Raw genomic sequence first — 14,855 nt, 5'->3', positions numbered from 1 at the left:
TTGGACCTAGATCATCAACGCTCTGTTCTGTGGCTAAATAAGTTTATTCTGAAGATCAATATTTACAGATATTTACTTTTACAAATATTTACTTTTCCAGGGCTACATGTTTGGTAAGTCTGGAGAAATTCTGACCATGAGGTTGAGGAGTCAAGCTTTCAAAGCCATTTTGAGACAGGTATGGCAACCCATTTAGCTGCCTTTAAAAACACCAGGGTGCCCAACTCTGCTCTAGAAGATCTACCCTGCAGACACTCAGCACCTTCAGACTTAACCTTAACTTTTAGACAAGGCTGAAGTCTTCACAAGCGTAATTATGGAATTATTGCACTGGCCCATATGACAAAACATATATGAACATGTATTTTATATATTATATATCTCCATATTAACCAAATATATTTTAAAGTGCATTAATTTAAGGTAATATCTGTAACCTTTATTACACACAACTGAACACATATAATAACTAATACTAATACGTGCATTTTAAAAATATAATTCACAAATACATTTATATAAATTTAGATACATTGTCCATTTATATACATTCAAAAATATATTTGATAAATACATTTGGGGTAGAACCCCTGAGGGGCGTTGGGCATGCCTGATTCAACACCTGATCAGTTTGTCTCCATGGCTGACAAACACAAGGCTTTTTCCCCATGAAGGAAATTGCCTGGTTTGATGACCACAACAATGCAGTAGGAATCCTGACCACTAAACTAGCAACAGATGCATCACTGGTTAAAGGGGTGAGTGGAACAGAGTGATTTTGCCATCAGAACTGGTAATTAACCCTTCAGCATGGATACAGCTTGTTTTGTTTTGTTTATTGTTCATTATATCCATCACTTTCCACTTATCAAAAATATCCAGTCTTTTTTATTTTCAAAATTAAATTATAGAATTTTCCATAAATTAAATAGATGTTCATTAAAAACAGTTGAGAAACCTAACAGTATGTATCATTACTCTCCAAAGAAACCCTGGTTTCATCCATCTGACACTTTTTGGGTGGTTATGATAATCAGTTATGATTGTTTGCAGAATAAAAACAGAACAGGTTCTGAATGAGTATGAACACAACAAACAATCCCTGAAGTTCTCATGTTTTACTTGTTTCTCTTCTTTCTATCAGGCAGCTGGATCTAGACTGGGCCTGGCCACCAACACTGTGTGTGCTCTGATCATTGCCATGATTATAGCCTTCATTCACTGCTGGCAGCTCACTCTTCTCATCCTGGCTTGCATGCCTGTCCTCTCTGGGGCCAATTTCATCCAGATGAGAGCCACAGCAGGTCACACTTCTAAAGACCAGAGTGCACTGGAGATGTCAGGCAAGGTAAGTGAGTTACTCACTGACTAGTCCAAGTACCAAATGCCTTTGTGATAAAGTTTGACGGTGTGTAGATGGTTGCAGTGGCCGCCATCACTTACTTGTCAGCAGAAGGTTCTGCTAAAACATTTTCATCCACTTTGATAGTCTCAATAGCCTCAACACATATGGAAAAATACATTAAAAATGCACTTATCAAAAATATTTTTCAATGTATGAAAATGGCCAAATGCATTTATTTAATATGTTTTTAAAATGCATTTATTTGTATGTGTTATGCTCTGTGATGGACTGGCGACCTGTCGAGGGCCGCTTAAAGTTAGGACAGTATTTAGGAGGTTTAGTCTGGTTAGGATGTTTGTGTGACAATATTTTCTTATCTGGAGTTCATGATGAGATTATGAAGTTAGGAACTGTTATTCTGTAATAGGTACTGTCTGAAATTCAGTCCCTACTGACTAAACACATCAGATTTCAGAGATTAGATGGTTCTGTAATATGCGCCCAGGATATCAAATCATAAGTGCATTTTCATAGAGTATCAATACCTACAACACTCGCTTTTGTCATGTTAAAGGTTCATTTGATCATATTAAAATGAAGATACTGGAACACAAACTCATTTCTAAAGGTATCAGACAGTGAAGAGCATCAGACAGGATTCTGGATATTTCATACATTTTCTAATGGATTTGATAAACATATCACATTTACATACATTTATTTTTGTATGGTACATTTCTATGTGTAATATTTCCCTATACATTTTAAAATGAATGTATTTTAAAATTCATTTGGTTAAAATGGTAATATATTCTGGAAAAATGTACTTCAGCATTGATTACAGTGTATTTGAAACATATTTCAAATATGGTAAAATACATGATCCTATATTTTTTTGTCATACAGGGAACCTGAATATTAGTGATCAAATATGCTTCTCAATATACTACATTTGCTCAGTTGACTCTAGTGACAGGATTTCTTTCCCTATGAAAGTAGCAGACATCACAGGAAGCAGGAAGTGTGTGTGATGTCACTTCCACAGCAGGAAGTGACATCACAACATCCTCACAGCATCTTCGCAAAATCCTTACAACATCCTCACAGCATCCACAACACATACTCACAGCATCATCAAAACATCAGCACAGCATCCTCAGCATTCTCACAACATCCTCACAAAATCCTAACAACATTCTCACAAAATCCTCACAGCATCCTCACAAAATCCTCATTTTTACCCGATTTTTATTTAGCCTTAATGAAATCAGTTGGTTAAAAATATAATTTAAAAACTTGGTTCTGTGGTACAGAATTTGTCCAAATATTTGTGGACACCTGTTTAACTGTTTCTTCTTCTGAAATACAGGTGTTAATATTGAGTTTGTGCTGCAGTAAAAGCCTCTACTCTTCTGGGAAGGCTTTACACTAGATGTGGAACATTGCTGTGAGAATCTGATTGAGCAGATTCACTAACTCATCCCAAAGGTATTGAATGCAGCTCCATCACTCCAGAGAACACAGTTCCACTGCTCCACAGCCCAATGCTGGGGGGCTTTATACCCACATTTGGCATTGGGCATGGAACCTTAGGATCATGTGCAGCTGCTTCTGAGCACCTTAACATAGCCAAATTCACTCAAAAAAGGGGTGGAGATGTTGTGTTCATTTCCAGTTTTTTGATCGACTGTACGGTATTTGAGTTATATGAGGTTGTTATTGTTTGAATTCGAGGCTGATGGTGTGAATAGTTTACTTACGATGACCTTTGAATGGAACACCAGGAAAAAAATGCAAACATTTCTTGCACACTAACGTTGTTGTTGTGCAGATATCCACCGAAACTGTTGAGAACTTCAAGACAGTTGTTGCGTTAACAAAAGAAGACGTGTTCTTCAGGAAGTTCAGCGAAAGCCTCAGCAGACCATATCGGTGAGTTTTAGGACTCATTTCTCAGAACATACCTGCATATTTACTCAACAATTTGAATCAATATCTGTATTTCACAAAAAATAACATGACTGTCATTACTTTTCAGGTCTGCCTTATGCAAAGCACCTCTCTATGGAATCACGTTCGCAATTGCCCAAGCGACCCCTTACTTGGTCAACAGCGCAATCTTCCGCTTTGGCTCCTGGCTGATCGCAAACTGCTACACTGAATATGAGAACGTTTTTTTGTAAGTGCAGTTTGTGTAAAACTGCTGAGCTGGCTTTTTGCGTTTGTAATGGCACTGGCTTTCCTATTATTTTATTTTTTCAATTTAATTGTTAATTGTTTCCAGAGTAACTGCTCTGTACAGGAGAGCAGCATTTTATTCTTTTAATGTAGTGATTCATTAGGTTTAGTATTTTATGAATTTCTAGGTTTGTTCCGTGATGTTTTCAAAGTGGGACAATGAAAATCTCTAATTTTCATACATAATTTGGACACTTTTTTTTAAACAAAGCCGTTTCTACAGAGTAAGGTTTAACATCAGTATTCGTATTAAATTGGTCAATAGTTTTTCTTAGATTGAAACAGATAAGAATCCGAGCTTATTTTAAATCTTTCCTTTAAAGTGTGTAATGTTAGTAGTTTCCTGTCTTCAGAGGTCTTCCGCCATGTTTGTACCCTTGAAGCTGCATCCTTCACTGTGTAGAGGTTTCATGTTTAAGGTGAACAGAGGATTGTGCTGCAGTCCTGAGCTTTAAAACAGAGGCATCTGAAAAAAATACATTTTGTTTCAAAGAAGGCAGAGGGCCATGAAGAACGACCTCTTTCAATGAAAAGGGCTGAGCCATTTCTTTCTCTAGTTTGAGTGAGATTCAGGGCGCTGCTGGATTTCTTGATGAAAGGATTCTAAGAAATGTTCATAACTGAAGGCCAAACTCCAGACAAAGTCTGGTAGCCTCAGAAAAATCACAGTCTCAGAAGGAAAGCAACATAGACTGTTGGTATTCTGACTAATTATAATGTTTCTCACAGCTCTTTCAACGATGGTTCATTTTCCCATCAGGGTGTTTTCTGTAATTGTCTTCGCTGCCATGAACATCGGTCAGTCCTCGTCTTTTGCCCCAGACTTTGCCAAAGCCAAAGCAGCAGCTGGGAGGATCTTAAACTTGCTTGACAAAACGCCTGAGATTGACATCTACAATGAGGGAGGAGACAAACCGGTGAGTGCTGGACTTTTTAGTCTCACCTTTGGCAGCAAAACCTTATGAGTTTTCATATTATATGAAGTAATTATATCATTGCTGGGCCAGAGCTGTCGCTGTATGGGCCACCGCTTTGAGTCAAAATAATTCAGATTTTTCTTTTAGACAAATTTTAAGGGAGACATAGAATTCCACAATGTGCACTTCTCCTACCCAACACGTCCAAACGTGAAGATTCTGCAGGGCCTAAACGTGTCTGTGGCCCAAGGACAGACCCTGGCTCTGGTGGGAGGCAGTGGCTGTGGAAAGAGCACCTCCATCCAGCTGCTGGAACGCTTCTACAACCCTGCCAGTGGCCAAGTGGTGAGTTTGGAGCCCAGTAGATCTTTTGGCATTAGAATCCTCAGAGATCTAGTCATTACCTTTGGTGCATTCAGTACAGTCTACCCTGTGTTGCCAGCAGCACTGCTGTGCCTGATCCACTCACGCCAACACAACACACACTAGGGGTGCAGGAAAAAATCAATTCTTAGATGCATCACGATGAGAGCCTTCCAGTTCACTTGTCACATCACTTCCATTTGTTTTATTAATAAAAGATATTGGACGTAAATGCATTATAGATCATTACAAATACTTTGCTTTAAAAGTACCAAGTCCTCACACAGTGAGAAAATAGAAATCGTGTATAGTATAGAAAAAAAGATGCATCGATAATCGTTTTATAATCGCATCGCAGCCCTCTGAATCGGAATCGAATCGAATCGTGAGATGCCTAAAGATTCCCACCCCTAACACACACTAACACACCACCACCACATCAGTGTTACTGCAGTGCTGAGAATGACCCACCACCCAAATAGTACCTGCTCTGTGAGGGTCCATGGGGGTCCTGACCACTGAAGAACAGGGTAACAAAGTATGCAGAGAAACAGATGGACTACAGTCTGTAACTGTAGAACTACAGAGTGAAACTATACGGTCAGTGGAGCTGATAAAGTGGACAGTGAGCGTAGATACAAGGAGGTGGACTTAATAAAGTGACCGATCAGTGTATTTTTAGATTGACTGCTTTAAATTAATCTATTGATAAACAAAACTCTAATGTAGGTTTTCTAGGGCTTTAAACACAGAGGTGTGTAATGAGCTGGGAACTCATAGTGCTGCTGATGTTGGACTGTTGGCTGCTTGTCTCTCTCAGTTTGCAGATGGGACGGACACTCGGACGCTCAATCTTGCGTGGCTGCGCTCTCAGCTGGGCCTGGTCTCTCAGGAGCCCATTCTGTTTGACTGCACCATTGCTGAGAACATCCAGTATGGAGACAACAGTCGTGTGGTCAGTCAGGAAGAGATCGTGGAGGCTGCTATAAGTGCCAATATCCATAACTTTATACTCAGCTTGCCAGAGGTACAAAGAGTAGTTTAGCAGGAATATGTTATAAAATGCTTTTATTGAGTTCTCATGAGCTTTTATGCTTTGTATTTTTATCATCTGCATGTTTTTTCAGAAATACAACACACGTGTGGGAGATAAAGGCACTCAGTTGTCTGGAGGGCAGAAACAGAGGATAGCCATCGCTCGAGCTCTGGTCCGCAAACCCAGAGTGCTGTTGCTGGATGAAGCCACTTCAGCCCTGGACACAGAGAGTGAGAAGGTCAGTGAGAGGCTCACGGTCAGCTTTAGCATATTATCTTTTTGAGGTCAAATCTATACACAAACCTAAGCATAAATTTGATGTATGCAAGATGGTATTAACAATGTAATGTTACCCCTTGGTAATAATTTGGTAACATACAAATACTATTTTTCTAACTGAAGCAAAGGCGATATATAAAGTGTTCAATCAGACAGCAGCTCCTAAAGGACAGTTTTACTCATTTCTGTACAAAATAATTGTTAAAATGTAAACAAAGTAATTCAGAGTCCAGCTTACTGACTCAGCAGTGGTGATAGGAACCAGGGGTCGCCATGACTACAACACAAATATAGACATTTTATTTACTCTCCAGAACCACCAGTGAACCTACACGAGTCTTCTGAGTTTATATGGAATGTTGATGATGGAAAATAGAGGAAAATCTGAAATAATAAGTTTCTTTGGGGACTATTTTGCCTCACAGCGCCCTGCATGTATCCCTCCACCATGAATGGAGTTTAAGCTCTCTAAACTATCATAAAACAGTGTCTCAGTCATCAGGCAATGAATTCATAACCATTTCATGTAGGAACTTTCTGTGAGGGAGCTTTTAGAGGTGGACGTCTGGTTCCTATCACCACCACTGTGAACAATTCTGACTCTGTAAGTTTCTCTAGAAACCAAACCACTCTGAACGACTCTGTATACATCTTAACTACTTAATTATGTGGGATTTTTGAAACATGGAAATATAAAATACCCCCAGTGAACTGTGTAGAGATGACCAAGATAAGAACTCTACCTGCTTGAATAAGGAGTTTCCCGCATTACAGTATTTAAATGATGATATGACTGAAAAGTTGGATCAAGTGTAGTAAATTGGGGTTCAAATTACACTGCTGGATAGGCTCTTTAGGGGCAGGCTTGGTGACCACTGTGACCACCAGGTGGCAGTGCTATTCTGGATGCCTCTCAATCTGTAGTAAAAACATGCATTCAACACTTAACTTCTCTCTTTATTTTCTTTAATGTGACTGTGTTCATTTTTGAGGTACTGTATTTTATAGTCAGCTGTAAAGTCTCCTTTTCTGTGTCTTGTAATTGTCCATGTTATGCAAGTGACATTTAACTTAAAGCGTTAAATTAATTTTTTTCCACAGTGTGTTCAAATTCAAGAACTGACCTAAATGAGTTAGTTAAATTTCCACCTTCTTACATCTAATTATTTAATTGTCTTTTATCTCATTTTATGACACTTTTGTCTCTAATTTGGTTAATTAGCTGAGGGAGAGCGGGCACAACCTAACAAATTTTGGCTTTTGTGAAATAATCATATTTTATACAAGCAACATAAACATCTCTGCTACAAGCAAACACTTGAGCTTTGTTTCTGGCTCCTACTGTTCAGGACAAGTCCACCCAAAATGAGGAAAGTGCCTGGGTGGCTTCACTGTAACAGACAGAGGGTCAGTTTAACACCTGATAGAAACATCTGATCAATCAGTGCAAACAGAGTTAATTCAGTATAATTCAAATCTATTTTCCAGCCGTTCTGCATTATATATTATCATCTATAAGACAGACAGACAGACAGATCAGCTGATACACACACATCAGATTATATATGAACACTGACTGAGTCTGAGTGTCAAACAGTGACAGATTTATTTTAGCCCAGTAAATAAAAACATCAGTAAAATATGAACATTGTCTCTGAATAACTACAGCTTTACCAGCTGATAATGTCAATTTCATTCATAAACATATTAAAAACCAAAATACTGACGTCTGAAAGATCCTAATAAAGCAGAAAGTCTCTGTTTTCAGAAGTTTCTCTGTTTCAGTTTAAATCTGTGTAAACTGGAACTAAAAGACTGAATGTGCTTTATTAGTCTTTGTGTACTGAAGGTGTCTGAGCTGTAACGCTGTGTAAGAACTGACCCCGCAGTGCGGAGGCTGGACTGAAGCCCAGCTGCACTGGCTGTGAGTTGGTCAGCTGCTTCTAAACGGAGCTGCGCTGTAGAAACAAGATGGAGATTACAGTGATATCAGGCTGGATTTTGTTCACACAAACAGCTCAGTAACCAAAAAATGACTTACCTGCCCTGAAAACACTCTTTGGCTCAGATCTCTTTAAAACGCTGACCAATCACTCTGAAGTTTGGTGGGAGGCCACGGCCACAAAATGTGGTGATGTAAAAAAGTCCATGTTAAATTGTGACCTTCTTGGCTGTGATGAAATGATACACTGCACTTTTCACAGGTGAGGTTCATATTAGTCTTGTCTTGAAAGTGAACTGACACATTCGCTGTCTGACTGGTTATCTTAGCTTGTTACTATTTGTGCTGACATTAAATTACATAGTGCACTTTTCTGCGCTCAGTTGCTCACAGATATCTACAGTTACACAAAATCATGTGTAGAATCAAACAGCTTATTTTTTGTCGAGAAAATGTGAGCAAGAACACTTATTCTGTGGAGGCTAGCATAAATGCTAATAATATTAGCTTCCTAACAAAATTATGTCACTCTTTGCAAAGTACTAATTCTAAAAAGATCAATCGACATATTGAGCGTATTATTCTAGTTCTTATTCTGGTGCTGTAATATCTGATGATGTAATAGTGGCTGGTGACTTTATCTTCATCTGGAAGAATAAAGAATTTGCTGAATTGTAGCTTCAGCTGTGTTAGCAGAGACAGAGGAGAACATTATCGAGCACTGATCTTCAACAGAACCAAAAACCCTTGAGAACCCTCTTTTCTAAGAGTGTATGCACTAAAATGTTGTTGTACAGCAGTTCCTCATTGACGCCTTCTGCAGCAGATTAGGCCATCATTAAATATCAGATCAGCGTTAAAGTACGAGGTGATATTTAGAGTCTAATAACACACAGGTGACTGTGATAATGACCATTTTTTAAAGTCCTGCCTTCATTGTGCTACAGGTTGTGCAGAAAGCTCTGGACGACGCCCGCCAGGGACGAACCTGCATCATCATCGCCCATCGCTTGACCACCATCCAGAATGCTGACATCATTGCGGTCATTCAGAATGGCCAGGTGGCTGAGCAGGGCACGCACAGCGAGCTAATGGCCAAACAAGAAGCATACTACGCCCTGGTGAACGCACAGGTCTCTCACTAACTGTCACCTTAGTAGCCTAAACTTGTCGACTGTCCAGTTGTACAGTGAAGGTCATTTTATATCCCTGTATTTTCCTAATCCCAGTCTTGGAATGCCACTGGAATTTTTAGCATATCATTGTTTTTTTTTTTCTTGAACACATCTGATTTATCTCAAAGGCTTAACAATTAGCTGACAACTTAAGATCATGTCTACGTCCAGCGTTACTTTGCTTGCCATCCACAGCTGAAGTAGCTCAGTTAGAACGATGTAAATACCACACGGTCCTTTAATAAAATTTGCTGATTAAAAGCTTTCATAAAATTCTCAGTGTGTTTACTAATTTATACATAGATTTAATATTTAAGGTCATTTGTGCTTTGAAGAATAATACTGTGCACCCAAAGTGTCTTTGACAAACCTTAACTTGGAGAATCCCAATCTGTCTTTAAATCAGGAGAACTTGAAAGGGAATTCTGCTGATTTGAAAAAATTCTGCATAATTAAATGGTTTAAGATTAAAAAACAGAAACATTCAGAGCGGTTTGGTTTCTAGAGAAACTTACTGAGTCAGAACTGTTCACAGTGGTGGTGATAGGAACCAGACGTCCACCTCTAAAAGCTCCCTCACAGAAAGTTCCTATATGAAATGGTTATGAATTCACTGCCTGATGACTGAGACACTGTTTTATGATAGTTTAGAGAACTTAAACTCCATTCATGGTGGAGGGATACATGCAGGGCGCTGTGAGGCAAAATAGTCCCCAAAGAAAACTTATTATTTCAGATTTTCCACTATTTTCCATCATCAACATTCCATATAGACTCAGAAGACTCGTGTAGGTTCACTGGTGGTTCTGGATAGTAAATAAAATGTCTATATTTGTGTTGTAGTCATGGCGACCCCTGGTTCCTATCACCACCACTGTAAAGACATCTGAACCATTTCACACCAAACCGCTCTGAATCTCTCTGTTTACATCTCACACAGTGAATTATGGGGGAATTTGGAAAAACATTTTTTTAAATTTAATTTGAATGAAGAACCACCAAAGGCTTCAAGTGGAACCCTTATTTTTGAAGTGTATGTTTACTTTTAAGTTAATTTTTATTTTTCTACCTCATTGCAGTACAGCTGTCCTTCACACTGTGTGAACGTTTTATACTGAGTGGACAAACAGAAACGCTCCACTTAAGTAAATAATAAAGTCTCGTTATGTTAATCTTCTTTAGAAGTTCAGAGTCGTTCTGCTTTCTTCTGTAAAGTTACCATTTCAGAGATCAGAGGTTTGATTTAGAAAGTGACAATAACAATAACAGACAAATGTTTGTTTTTTTTAAGTGAAGCTACATATTTTTCAAAATGTGCACACACTGATGCTTCTGTGTTCAACAGTTTAAACACAAACACACCAAACACAACGATTCTTTAGAATCAAACAAATTTTGAAAGAAACATTTTCACTTAGATCACAGCTATAAAATGCCCCCCGGTTAGCTTAGCCAGGCAAAAGCTCTACACTCTAAAAAAGATGCTTCTTCAGGGTTCTTTTATAAAGGGAATGGTTCTGCTCAGAGCCATGAGTTCTATATAGAACCATTTGCTTACTTAAAGGGTTCTCTGCATGGTGAAATGGTTCTTGAGGTTGATGAAGAATGTGTTGTTTATGGTTCTATGTAGAAACTATTTGAAAATGGTTCTATTGTTATGATCTCAAGCTAGTAACAAAAGCAGAACCCTTTTTGCTGTTATTTAGAACCATATACAGCACATTATCCATCAATCTGAAGAACCATTTCACCATGCAAAGAACCATTTAATCAGGTAAATAGTCCTTATAGAACTCATGGTTCTAAATAGAACTTGCCTTTACTAAAAAACCCTGCAGATATTTCAAATCTATACTCCCATATTTTTTTGGATTTATTCTTTTTATTATTATTATTATTATTATTATTATTATTTACAAACATTCTCAATGTGAGTTTATCAGGGGTGGGGCGACTGAATCACCCGCTCAAAAGCATCATGCCAGAATTTGGCCTTTCTGACTCAACATTAGTATTTAAAATGTACTGAAAACAGTGACGTGTGGCTGAATAAAATACACAGCAACATAATTCTGTCGTACATATTTCCACACGTACATCACATACTTTTACTAATAACTGTGTTACATATTATATACATGTGGATATCATTTTATAACTTAGTGCATTGTTCTTTACACTGTTTAGGGGAATTCCACCAATTTTTCAAGATCTACTTTCAGAGGGGTTTGGTGTGAAATGGTTCAGATGTCTTTACAGTGGTGGTGATAGGAACCAGGGGTCGCCATGACTACAACACAAATATAGACATTTTATTTACTATCCAGAACCACCAGTGAACCTACACGAGTCTTCTGAGTTTATATGGAATGTTGATGATGGAAAATAGTGGACTATCATAAAACAGTGTCTCAGTCATCAGGCAGTGAATTCATAACCATTTCATGTAGGAACTTTCTGTGAGGGAGCTTTTAGAGGTGGACGTCTGGTTCCTGTGTTCACTTTTTAAAATGAACCTTTTCAGATTTGTACTCAAACCTCCTGATCACAGCTGTCAGTAAGTGAGCACCGTAAATAGAATATGTTATAAAACATGACAGTGGGAGGTTCCTGCTCTTCTTGTCTTTCGTGTAGCTCATTTCCTCTGACATGTTCCAGCCTGTTGGCTCTGAGTGGAGTTATTTATCGGCTCTGCGGACGGATGTCACAACAGCCTGTCGGGTCGGTTTGGGAGGTTATTGTTTTGCGAGCATTTCCAGAATGATAGCTGATGCCTTTGTTGTTAAATGATTCTTAAAAAAAGATTCAGTACTTTAACTGTCTTTCAGCTTGAGTGGAACCTTGTTTGGAGTGCATGTTGGATCATGTGTAAGAAAAATAACACATTTCAAATCCAGGCTGATCCGGTTTGGCTCAGTGTGCAGACACTGTCACATTAAACTGTCTCTGCTGTATTTTTCTACCTCACTGCAGCTCAGCTGTGCTTTACCTCATCTGAACGGACCAACCGGAACCCTCCACTTGGAGTAAAATCTCATTACATTAACGTTCTTCACCAGTTCAGAACGCTTTGATTTCTCTGTGAAGGCACCATTTTGGAGATGAAAGATTTTATTAGGAGAACGATGCTGATTAGAACAGATCAAAGTTATTTTTATGACAGAAGCTACGATTTTTTGTAGAATGTGTGCACACAGGAAGTTCCCAGGAGGCTCTTGATGGGTTCTCGAAGGTTCTTGAGCTTCTGGATTCAACAATTTAAACACAAACACACCAAAACTCCACAGTTATGAAATTCTCCAGTTAGATGAGCAGGTTCTAACTGCATTAGAGAACCTGTATGAACAGACTGATGGGTCTGAAGATGTAACCGATGCTTTGAAATGGAAAAATAATCCTGTGTTTGGCTCTTATTTCGAGTCCAAGCCTCACCAGGCTGACTTTTAGAGCATCTGAGGGACCTTAAGTTCAGATTTATTGACTCATTTTTCATTATTATTAATGTCCAGTATGTTCAGTGTGAGTTATTCCACAGGCTTTGAGGTTTTATAGAACTTCAAATAATTTGTATTAACTTGGAACCAAATAGTGTTCTTTACAGCAACATTTCTTTCAAACAAAATGTGCCACAGGTGGTCCTTTGAGCAACGCCACAGAAAAAAGAACGTTCATGTAATGTAAAGGTTCTCTACTACTCTAAGGGTTCTCCTAAAAAAAGTCTCTCACGCTCACACGTGTCATATACAAAAAATGGATATCCAAAGAAAAGTGGCTCTTCTGAGGCATCAAGAACCTTTTTTGGCACCTTTTTTTGAAGATGGAATGGCTCAGAAGAAACACTTTTGTTTCCCTATAGAACCTTTAAATGGTTTTGTCTTTAAAGAACCGCTTTGTAAATTAGATGTTAGAGAGGTTCAAAGAACCACCACATTCCACACCTTTATAAAAGATGGTTTGTCAAGGGTTCTTTAGTAGAGGCAATGGTTTTGTTTAGAACCATGAGTTTTAAACCAGTGCTCAAATGGTTCTTTGCATAGTGAAATGGTTCTTCAGATTGCTGTAGAAGGTGTTATACATGGTTCTATGTAGAACCTTTTTGAAAATGGTTCTGGGTTCTGCTATTTTTATGATCTCAAGCTTTTTAGTGCTATATAGAACCATTTTTAGTTCTATACAGAACCATATACACCAAGTTTTCCATCGATCTGAAGAATGATTTCACCATGCAAAGAACCATTTAAGCATGACATGGTTCTTTATAGAACTCTTGGTTTGAAACAAAATCATAGCCTTTACTAAAGAACCGTTGGAGAACCATCTTTTTAAGTGTGTAGGAAGAACCCCAGACTGGTAAAGAACCTTTAAATTGAGTGTGCGTTTGTAACAGGTTTATCAGTTTATCATTTCAGATGTTAATGTAAGACTTTATATGAATATAGTGATGTATGAATATAGTGATATATGAATATAGCGATATATGAATATAGTGATGTATGAATATAGTGATATATGAATATAGCGATATATGAATATGGTGATTTATGAATATAGTGATATATGTGAATATATGTTGATATATGAATATATTGATATATGAATATAGTGGTATATGAATATAGTGATGTATGAATATATTGATATATGAGTATAGTGATATATGAATATAGTGAAATATGAATATATTGATATGAGTATAGTGATATATGAATATAGTGAAATATGAATATATTGAAATATGAATATAGTGGTGTATTTATATATTATATATTGTATATTACATTTATATATTGATATATGAGTATAGCGATATATGAATATAGTGAAATATGAATATATTGATATATAAGTATAGTGATATATGAATATAGTGAAATATGAATATATTGATATATAAGTATAGTGATATATGAATATAGTGAAATATGAATATATTGAAATATGAATATAGTGATGTATTTATATATTATATATTGTATATTACATTTATATATTGATATATGAGTATAGCGATATATGAATATAGTGAAATATGAATATATTGATATATAAGTATAGTGATATATGAGTATAGTGATATATGAATATAGTGATATATGTGAATATATTGATATTGAATATAGTGGTATATGAATATAGTGATACGTAATCTGTAGGTATAAGTCCACGCTCGTGTGTTCGGTCTTTTAAGGCAAGACTAAGAGTGGCAGTTTGGGACTTTGGCCGCAGGGGGGCGCAGCGCCTTCAGCACCTCCCGCTTCACCGCTCGTCTCTCACACGGAGGAGGAAAACACGCGGACTTCAGTGGTGAGTAAAGGCCGCTTTTACCAGCGAGGCTGAAGGAATCAGTACTGACTCTGTACTGAATCGGTTCTTTATCTGATCTCACGCGCTCGAGTTTACATATAAAATACACATATAACATCCGCACAGACGTCATCACACGTTTCACCCTGATAACTTTCCTCTTTTCATCAGCTCAACTTCAGAAAGCAGAATAAGAGTCTTTTCTTCCTCTTTTCAGAGTGTTAGTGAATTCACAGTTAAAGCAACCAAATGAACA

General features: G+C 37.6%; 1 protein-coding gene across 3 annotated transcripts in view; it reads left to right on the top strand.

Annotated features, from left to right (window-relative positions):
• abcb5 (ATP-binding cassette, sub-family B (MDR/TAP), member 5) overlaps positions 1–9,561 on the top strand; it is a 63,490-nt gene extending 53,929 nt beyond the window's left edge. For 2 of the 3 annotated variants that reach the window (XM_036596659.1, XM_036596668.1), the window contains exons 20-29: positions 101–178; positions 675–758; positions 1,145–1,348; positions 3,177–3,277; positions 3,384–3,524; positions 4,344–4,500; positions 4,648–4,845; positions 5,684–5,890; positions 5,991–6,137; positions 9,068–9,265. In XM_036596659.1, coding sequence (XP_036452552.1) covers positions 101–178; positions 675–758; positions 1,145–1,348; positions 3,177–3,277; positions 3,384–3,524; positions 4,344–4,500; positions 4,648–4,845; positions 5,684–5,890; positions 5,991–6,137; positions 9,068–9,265 — 1,515 coding nt within the window. Of the gene's footprint in view, positions 1–100; positions 179–674; positions 759–1,144; positions 1,349–3,176; positions 3,278–3,383; positions 3,525–4,343; positions 4,501–4,647; positions 4,846–5,683; positions 5,891–5,990; positions 6,138–9,067 lie in introns of all 3 variants that reach the window. The other variant, XM_036596643.1, reaches the window with a different exon arrangement.
• The last annotated feature ends 5,294 nt before the right edge of the window (positions 9,562–14,855 follow it).

This window comes from Colossoma macropomum, unplaced genomic scaffold (genome assembly GCF_904425465.1).
Source record: "Colossoma macropomum unplaced genomic scaffold, Colossoma_macropomum, whole genome shotgun sequence".
NCBI classification, from domain to species: Eukaryota; Metazoa; Chordata; class Actinopteri; order Characiformes; family Serrasalmidae; genus Colossoma; species Colossoma macropomum.
Note: the sequence above shows the minus strand (reverse complement) of the source record. Positions and strands in the feature narration are given on the sequence as shown.